Consider the following 9,943-nt stretch of genomic DNA (forward strand, 5'->3'; position numbering starts at 1 on the left):
TCGAGTTGGAACATGAAATTGTGAGATGGACTAGCTCAATTGCGAATAGCTTAGCACTCCTTTGCAATACAGCACACAAACGGTGTTGCGTTGCGTCAAATGGGTCAGGGTAACGTCGAGTAGCACAGCGTACGCACAAACGGTGTAGCGTTGCATGAAATAGCTCAGCGTAATGTAGAATGGTACAGCGTACACACAAATGGTGTAGCGCTGCGTGAAATGGCTCAGCGTAATGTCGAATGGTACAGCGTACACACAAATGGTGTAGCGTTGAGTAAAATGGCTTAGCGTAATGTAGAATGGTACAGCGTTCACACAAATGGTGTAGCGTTATGTCGAATAACTTTGCAGAACATCAGACGCTCTATCTGAAGATTAAATTGCTTAGCATTACACGAAATATTTCGATGTTGTGGCGAATCGTCGAGCTTGCTTGTGGCGTGACATGAAGTTATCTCGCCGAAACCACCAAAAATACAAACCGCAAATGAAACGGGAAGCGTACTCCGAAATCCGTCGAAAGGAGGTCATCTCGGGTAGATTTCCGATTACGAAATCCGAGCTCCCCCGATGTTGTGCTCGTAATAAAGGCCCAAGTTAGCATTTTTTACCCGCATAATAGAGTAGAAACGAACATGTACTTCGTTTTTGCTCATGACTTCGTATTAGCACAATAACTCACCTACAAATACTTTTGACATTGATCTCGGTAGGGGAACATGGGTTAAATTTACTTGAAAGATTACTATTAATTTTCTTTGAGCGGTTCCACTTTAAGTAACCGTTGAATACAGGTAGAAGACCATACAAACAGGCCGTTAGGACTCACTCAAAGGTGACCACTACCACTCGATGGAGGTGAAAATCGCAGTGATTTAGGGGGAAAATTCGCGACTTTGACAACCGATTGCTCAATCCAGGGTGATCGCTTAATACGGTGCCGCAGAATACAGGTTCGACTGTACCATGTTATCTTTAACAATCATTCATGTTGCCGCTGCGGTCAGGCTGCTAAGTTATTGTCCTGCCGGCGCTTAAGACCAATACTTTTCAAGCTTAATATTTTGTTCACATTGTAAAACTGTGGAATATTATAAGCAATGTAGCTTCCCTAAGGATTATATCTCTACAAGATCCCATATTGTTAAATTTAAATATAATTCTCCTCAAACTTTTGAAATATGGACAGTGACGAGTTTCCGAATTTCAACATCGTTATATTTGGAGAAATTTTTGAAGAAGAACTATTGGAGATGGAAGAAAAAGCGAATGAAAAATCCTCTGAAAAAGAAAGCTGGTTCTTAGTACGCAACGTTGAAAGAAAGTGGCGCCTCGTGGTTTCGCTTTGGCTTTGAACATTTTTGAAGTAATTTCTATGATCAATAAGGATTGCTAATTTTTAAAAAAACTTTCGTTCCCATGGATGACATGGGTGGGCGCCACGCTTGGGTCCGAGTGTTTACACGTCTGCACATAGGCTAAATAAATTTGTTGATAAAAGATCCGTATTCTTCTATGACATCATCGCCCAGCCTTTGCTTCTTAGCACGTTGCGTGAGAGTGATGGATCACGCTTATGCGAACAGCAAACGGCAAGATTTAATTTCTCTTTCTTAACAACATTACGAACCTTCAAGTTCAATGTATACGAGGTGCTTTTATCTACTAACTTTTTTTTTTTTTTTGTGGGATCTGTTAAAGCACGAGAAGGAAATTTTGCGAAATCACAGTCTAGCCGTTGGTTTATGAACAGTTTATGAAGCGTTGACTTGTTCCGAAATCTATTCAAGTAATCAAGGTCGTGATTCAAGCTGCTACTTGTGTATTCTTGTCATCATTTTCCTAAATACTGACAGCTTACCTTCAAGGTGATAGCTCATGATGTTCCTCCCGTTTTCTTCTGATATCATAAACGCTGCGAGCATAAAATATATAACTATTACTCAGCAGCGCCGAGTCGAAAGATTAATCCCCACGCGTTAGTGACACTACTCTCTAACCACAGGCAGCCCAAGCTCATGACTCAAAACAAACGCAAACATGAATGTTGAACGCCATAGTTTACCAGCGGTGTTATGTCACAGAGGCGCCATGTAAAAGGGTTCGTATTCTCGATTAGCTTCGCTGTTTTGCGGGGATTGTTCCAAAAGTATGTTAATTGTTAAGGAAAAGAAATTTGTTGTTGTTGTACTAATACAAACTCAACAAGCTTTAATAGGGTTGAAATGCAATGTTTTGACATAACAGTAACTAAGGCAGTTTAGAGTTAACTGGAGTGTCCACTTCTACGAGAGAGACATCGATTGTTGAATCATCTTTCAGAAAGCTCGCCCAATAGCGAGAGCAAACGAATTTCTAAAATTAAGAGCTACGAAGAAGGTATTCTTGACTAAAATTATGATATTTTTTTAAATAATTACCATGGCGGCAGCTATTTGTAAACTTTGCGTGAGCGGCCAAGTAATGGAGTTACACATTGCAGACTAACTCCAACTTACAAAATCCAATATAAGCAGATCAACCGGTTGCACCACAGATTTATATATTTACAAAAAAAAAAAAAAAACTGATGCTGGTCGAAAACGGTCAGTTTTTTTTGACACCAGGCTTTCTATGGGTCCCAGGTCCTAAGTATCGCCCCTTGAATTTGAATCCAATTGTAGAAGTAAACCTGAAATCGAAATCAAAATCAGAGAAAGAAATAATCCTTTGTTGGAATCCAGTGGGTAGAAAGGGAATGTCTATACTGAGACTCTTCAGTCTCAGTATTTTATTAGATATCTTATTAAAAATGGAAAATAAAGATACAAAACGGACACACTTTTCAAGGCATGTCATCTTTCTTACTGTCCGTATCTTTGGGATCATGCGAGGGACGCTTTATTTTAAAACGACCAGAGTTAAGGCTCCTCTTTCGGCGCCATTTTGCCTGCTGCTGGAGCCTGGAAACTAGGCTTAGGGCTAAACGAGTGTGCTGTACGGATTTAATGGCGGTCTGTACATTGTTAAGCCTGTGAGAACCATCGCTGTCTGGAAAAAAATCATCGATGTCCTCTTCTGGTGGCTTGTAATACAAAACGAAGATGCGGTAGACTTGAAGCATAACAACCAAGGCATTCTTGACAGTCAGAAAGTACAAAGTATCATGGTAAATTTGATAATAGGCAATGACTATGAGACGAATAACAAGAAAAGGGCCATCTTGCATAAGCATCGGTATAAGTAAACTTACAAGCTCAGTGTAATCTTTCATTTTGCCTGCAAAATTGTCGACACCTTGGGTAAACCTTTTCCAACATCGATTACATCTTCCTCGGGAAGCATGCGTAGCAGCTTCCTCTTCATCCATGCTTGTTACTGACGTCATTACAGGTTTGATCTCTAGTCCAGATTTAGTCTGAATATATCTAACCCGAATTTCTTCTTTTTCTTTGTATTCTCGACTTTGATCCTTTTTATAAATATACAAAGCCGGTGAGGGCGCCACTTGATTTCTCCTTCTTCTAAAATCTTTCTCTTCTTTAACTTTTCTGAGCCGCTCTTCCAGCTCAGCCTTCTCTTTTTCGAGTCTTTGTGCTGATCTTTCCATCGCATAAATGGTCAAAGGGAACTGGAAGAGACTAACACTCCAAAACAAAATAACCGCATTGACAAAGTGGTGATTCTGAAGCATTTTTGGGTTAGTTTTTCTGATGTCATCCTCTTTAATGATCTCAGTGAATTCCATAATGTCCGCTGCTGTACCGATGTAGATAAGCAACAGTTGGGATAACTGATCACGTGATATTCCCCCTTTTGGAAGAAGCCATCTGCCAATGACTAAGATGAGAACCAGAGCTTGCTCCATGGTGTACAGTAGTCTTTCGTCGTCGGTGATGTTTATTCCTTGTAAAAACTAAAACAAAAGTTTATACAAAATCTTATTGCATGGTAACTTATAGCGACTGAAAAAGGGTGCTCATTGAAGAACTTTCTAAAGAACACGTGATTTCTCTACGTATCCAGTTCAAAACACAATCACAGTCTCAACTGAAATCACCAAGCAGCTGCAGTTAGTGACCTTTGATTAAGGATCCTTGCTCACTGGAGGTGAGTAGGAGTCAGGGAAGGTAAGGATATGGGAACTAATTTTGCTATGAACTTAGTATCAATAGAGTATTTTGAGGTTTACAATGACACCCATTTCTCACTCAAGTCTATTTTAAGTCTTTTTGTTATCTCAAATTTGTCAAATATTATAGATTATCATACATTCAACTCACTATCTCTTTACTGATTAACCGAAAACGTACAGTGAATTTTCGAAATCAGCGCTTGGGACGTCATCAGGCTGCAGATCATACAATGATCATGTCAAGAACAGTCAAGGTTGCGGGTAATCATGTCACGTATGGCCGTGGTGCACGATTTCTAAGGGTAATCATGTCACGTATGGCCGTGGTGCACAATTTCTAAGGGTAATCATGCCACGTATGGCCGTGGTGCACGATTTCTAAGGGTAATCATGTCACGTATGGCCGTGGTGCACGATTTCTAAGGGTAATCATGTCACGTATGGCCGTGGTGCACGATTTCTAAGGGTAATCATGTCACGTATGGCCGTGGTGCACGATTTCTAAGGGTAATCATGTCACGTATGGCAGTGGTGCACGATTTCTAAGGGTAATCATGTCAAGTACGTGCGCTTTGTGTTGCTTGCTGATTTGTATATTTTTACAAGATTAGATATATCCACCACTTTCACCGAAACTGAGGTGAATAATTGTTTTAGTATATACCACACAGATACTAAAAAAAGTAGATAACTCGGTTTTATCAACTAATTTGATGATTCAATGCGATAAACGAAGGGCCAACGCTGGAAACGTCAGCTTTTTAGCTCCTTGCGGTGGCCGAGTTACATCATCAACTTAGTCGATAAAACCAAAGTATCTTGTTATACTCCCCCACCAACTCAGCACAACAGTTTCTTCAAAAACTTACCCCTTTTAATCATTTGTACTAATAAATTAGTTTACTACTTTCAATATATAACAGCAATTGAATCGGGTGGAGTGCAATTTGATCTGAAATCATACTAGTGATTTCAAAATCGAACGAGCGCCTCGCGCAGGACACGAAGTGCAATTATCACATCCATTTTGAAATCGCAAATTTCAGTCGCTCACAGTTAGGAATTTTTTAGTGTAGAAATAGTTTACTGATTCGGAAGTAAGCTGGTTGGTAAAAAGTTGCAAAGTTCTTTCATTTTCCTTGAAATCTGATTGGTTGTTGGATATAGTAAAGGTTTTTCATTGGCTGGGAAAGGATGCGATTTTGAGCAAAATTTTGTGATTAAAGGAGAGCCAATCAGATTGCGAGGCTCACCAGGGATGTAATAAACCGAAAAATGGTCGGAAATTAAACTCTTGACGCTCAATTTTGTCTCGTCGGCTGCTCGGAGGCGAATAGTACTCGCTATTCACTTCCGAACTAGCCAACCGCAAAAAGCACCATTTACCTGTGTGGTATATGCTAACAATATAGCCTGCATAGCTTATGTTTTTTGAACGCTGAATGAAAATGAAGGCAACGAAGCTGTGAATAAAAAAGATGGAGCTTCGACTGGAGAAACCGCGCGATGCAATCCGTCGAGTTCTTGCGCTTTATTTAAAACCTAACTCGACCTATCACAAAACAACTTTTCGTAGCAAAATTGCCATCATATGCTTCTTATTCCTTTTGCCGCTTCACTACTCATTTTCATGGCTCCGCTTAATCTTCAATGAATAATCACTAACCTGAAAGATCTCCTCGGTTTCGTTGACAGCTGTGATGCAAGTTGAACTTGCATCGTTACTGGAAGCGACGCAATCAAGCACTTCTATTTTAGCAATCCAGTCACAGGGAATCATAGTCATCAGGTATAAAAACATGCTTGGACAAAACCTACAATCAGCAATGTGAACTGCATGGTTAGTGGCATCTGACAAAAGCCATTTTCTAGATGTATTTGTTTAGGTTTAGTTCTGAAACCAGTGAAGACGTATAGGCTCATGTGAGGAAGCAAAGATAACAGCTGAGAAATACCATCCATCATAACTCGCCTACAATTAAATCAGTCTATATGTAGGTGTTTGGGAAACTGATGAAATTAAGAGGACTATTCAACTTCATTCATAGAGGTCACGTATCGCCTGTGTATCAAGAGTTTTCTTTCAAACCGAAAACATGGAGGGAGAGGTGAAAGAAGGTAGCTCAGATAGACGACACGACAACAGAAAAGTTTTTAACTATGGAAACATTTAAAATAAAATTTTTAGCACCCTGACTATTTTACGAACGACGTCTATGCAAGCGCCAAATTCTTTAATAACTGAATTCAGAGTATTTTTCTCGCTTTTTCTCGAGATTTTTGCGCGAAATAGAAAAATACACAGCTGATACAGACTGAAACAGAACATCGACTGACTTTCAACGAAATGAGGCGGACTAAGAAAGGTAATTCATGAAAAAGTCTACGTCAGACATCTTTGAAGTAACAGCCCACGTTAATGCACTCGATGAAACTATTTTACGTGAAAGGCTCTATTCTTAAAAACTGTCATGAGCCAGAATTACGGCTGAAACGTACAATAGGCCTTAGGGCACCTGGAATGAAAGACCACTCACATTCGGTAATTTTTTTTTTTCTTGTGTTCTTGTGTGGTTTGTTTGACCGAATACAATCCCCGCACAGAAAGCTCTCCCTAGCTTCACAATTTAAATTTGTAATAACATGTATAACGACAATGGTATGTCATTAAAGTGACGCCTTGAAAATTCTGAATATTTTGTTTTAAAGGTGCACTGCAGTAAGAAGTGTGAGTTGACTGTTTAATTTTTTCCTCGTTTCGCAGCACTCGTGGAATTCGGTGAAATCATCAGGACTCAAAGTGTGGAGAAAAGGAAATCGATATTCATAGGTTTTCCTCGAAACTATTTCGGGAAAAATATGTGATTCATAGAGTTAGCCTCTCAGTTTCTATAGAACTGTGTAGCCCCCTGCCCATTACATTCTAACAGAACAGCCTTTTAATGTGTGTAGATTACTTTGGGCCGGAAATTTACATAAACTTGCCTTAGAGAAGCAATAAAATTACAGCGGCATTTCGGAACTCAGCTTTTGAATTACAATTTAACAATTTGCGGCAAATTTGCGACTAGCGAGATTTAACAGTAGTATTCTCTCTTAGACTAAGATATATAGCCGGACTGTTGATCATTCGCTGTTTCTTAGATCTATCTCAGTTTAACATTATTGATAGTTTTGTTTTCTTACTTGTAGACTTCAGGTGTCTGCCTAAATTTGCAAATTAGATGAATACTATAACAGCGACTTCGAATCTTTTGTAGTGCCTAAATGCCCGGCAGCCGGGTATGGTCTTAAATGAAGTAAAGCCCGGCATTCAGTAAATTTCACAGAATTTGCATTGAAAGGTTCTCTCAAACTACTTAAGAGTATCAGATGTCTCTTTAGAAATGTCAAGCGATTTAAAAAATTTCTTTGGAATTTTTAAGTGGATGAATTTTCCAAGCTTGTTTATACTGTAAAATTGCTAAGTTTTTCGCTGTGACCAAGCGATTTTATAGTTACCGTATGCACAAGCTCAGGAAACTCGTCACAAAAAAACTGAAATAATTTCTGGAAGCGCTTGACTTCTCTAAACAAACATCTAGCACCCCATGAAAGTTTCGGAAGAATATTTCAGGGGAAATTCTGACTGCCGGGCATTTTGTCCATTTAGACCGTGCCCAGCTGCAGGGCATTTGGACACAGCCGCAAATATATTTAGGTATTACCACTGATTTTACACAGAGTGACGTCTTTTACACCTGTCAAAATGACAAAGCCGCCTATAGATAAATATTTTTATTACTTGAGCATGTTTCTCAGAACTATTAAACTCAAAGGTTAGATCATGTATAGTGAAGAGAGCCTATTTTTTTTAAAATCCGAACAAAGGTACTGAGTAGGGGATTACCCATCAGTAGTCATAGAAATATCGAGCCGTTGCAGTACATCAGGTTGCCAAGTCACCGAACAATGAATTCTAATGATTTGTAATTTACTCTGTGATGGTGTAGTATATGTTTATTTAAGCTTTTTATCCATAAAAGAGATTGAGACAAGTTCGCATAAAAACTTCAAGTTGTTCGCAAACTTCCTGTAATGGTAGTCTCTGGGGATACAACTCGGGCGTAAGAAAAACCGTTCACATTCAGCTCACAGCTCAACAAAGTTGTAGCTTTTCTATAAGAACGTGCTAGGCTATTTTCCGTAATTATTTCGACTCTGAATCGTTTTTGATAAAATGTAAACGAAGCTCGGCATGTTTGACCATGCCATCTTTAATAAAAAAGCGGATTTTCAGTTTCCATGAATGTTTAGTAAAGCTGACTAACAAAGCTTTTCTCTTGACAGAAAATAAGCCACCAGAATAAAAAGCCGGAAATTCGAATTCCCGAGTCTGCATTGAGATAAAGCAAGGCAACCACACTTCATTAAAAAATGTGTTTTGCAAAGAAAAAGTATGATTTAAGCGCTATTTGCTTATACCTTCGTTTTGGAAAATTGTTGAAGCAAAGAAAATTCATACAGCGAAGCGAACATATTCCCAAATTCGTTGGGCCGTATGTTAGTGATGCGGCTGACATGCATACTAAACAGTCTATGTACTACTAGGCTGGCTTGTGCTTGAGATCGTTTTCTTTTACTTACCAACTATATTCATGTCCCTTTCGAAATCCCACAGTGATTATTGTTTCCACTAAGAGAGCCACGAGAAGAAGTAAAAACAGAAAATACATTCTGTCTTGCTTCAAAGTCACCAGCCAGTAAATCATGGCAATGGCATGGAGGCAAAACAGCAGACGAGTGAACAACGCAGCTATGTAAGTAAAAATTCTCTCCATGGTAGCTCTGTTGTTAGTAAACTGATCTAGGCTGATCAACAGATACAAAGTCACTTCTGTTTGATAAGAACTGAGACACCAGCCGATTGATTCAGATGCGAACTTCAAAGGGGCGACACTTCTATGAACCAGGTTATTGTTTTCTTGGCTACCAAATTACTTTATTCGGCCAGTCTACATGTGGTAATTTTGTCTCCACGGGGGTTCACAAATGACAGATAAGAATGGACAATGTAAATTACCTATCAATGGACCCCACGTAAACATAAGGAGAATTTGGATTGCATCTGCAAAAACCTTCGGAGAAGAATAGAAAACTACGCTTCAACTCTAAAAATAAACTAGGACATACTCAGAGAAGCTGAAGACGGAAACAACCGAAAACCCGTTACATTCTAGATAATTTTTCTCCTGGGCCACAGTCATAGTTCACTAATATATAAATTGCAGTATTACATTGCGAAACTTAACTCAACATTACCTTTATTTCATTCCTCGATGGTGAATTAAGCCCTGTTCCAACGGTCATGGTGGTCATGACAGTCGACAATAGTTTTTGCGTTCAAACGGTTCATGACAGTTGATGAAAGTTGACAAAATCACGCAATAAGATCGCATAATTGTAAACAAATATGGCGCGCGCTTAGGTCCGCAATTTCGGTAGCATTTGAAATTTTAGATAAGAAGATGCGAGTTGAAGATACTGAGGCCTACCAGGAGATGATGGCAGTGAACTATAAGAAATTCTGGGAAATTTTGACGACTATTTTAGCTATTAAACCCCTTGTCATTTCGGTTTGAGCCCGTTTTTAGCAAAACTGCTGACCCAAAAACATCATTCACTGATCATCCGCTCGTTCAAAGGCAAAAACTATCATCAACTATTGTGTCGAATTTGAATATGTCTAAACTACATGATAAGGCAATCTAGTTTTATCAATTGAGTTGATAACGTAAATTAGCCTCCGTGAAAAATTTGTAAGCTGACGTTGCGCGCGTTAGCTCTTCG

At 39.1% G+C, this 9,943-nt stretch overlaps 2 protein-coding genes across 3 annotated transcripts in view; both read right to left on the bottom strand.

Annotated features, from left to right (window-relative positions):
- LOC131786215 (BAI1-associated protein 3) overlaps window positions 1-1,996 on the bottom strand; it is a 36,232-nt gene extending 34,236 nt beyond the window's left edge. The window contains exon 1 of the mRNA XM_059103229.2: window positions 1,862-1,996. The gene's annotated coding sequence lies outside the window, so the exon portion shown is untranslated. The remainder of the gene's footprint in view (window positions 1-1,861) is intronic.
- A 195-nt stretch (window positions 1,997-2,191) lies between these two features.
- LOC131786218 (transmembrane protein 26) lies at window positions 2,192-9,492 on the bottom strand. Of its 2 annotated transcripts, XM_059103234.2 has the most exons (6): window positions 9,416-9,492; window positions 8,741-9,231; window positions 5,781-5,928; window positions 3,233-3,895; window positions 2,848-3,118; window positions 2,192-2,671 (listed from the first exon to the last, which is right to left on the bottom strand). In XM_059103234.2, the coding sequence occupies exons 2-6, from the start codon at window positions 8,932-8,934 to the stop codon at window positions 2,628-2,630; spliced, it is 1,320 nt and encodes a 439-aa protein (XP_058959217.1). In that variant the 5' UTR covers window positions 8,935-9,231; window positions 9,416-9,492; the 3' UTR covers window positions 2,192-2,627. The 2 variants fall into 2 exon arrangements, with proteins under 2 accessions (XP_058959217.1, XP_058959216.1); XM_059103233.2 differs by having other exon boundaries at window positions 2,848-3,895.
- Between the last annotated feature and the right edge of the window lie 451 nt (window positions 9,493-9,943).

This window comes from Pocillopora verrucosa, chromosome 8 (genome assembly GCF_036669915.1).
Source record: "Pocillopora verrucosa isolate sample1 chromosome 8, ASM3666991v2, whole genome shotgun sequence".
Classification (NCBI taxonomy): Eukaryota; Metazoa; Cnidaria; class Anthozoa; order Scleractinia; family Pocilloporidae; genus Pocillopora; species Pocillopora verrucosa.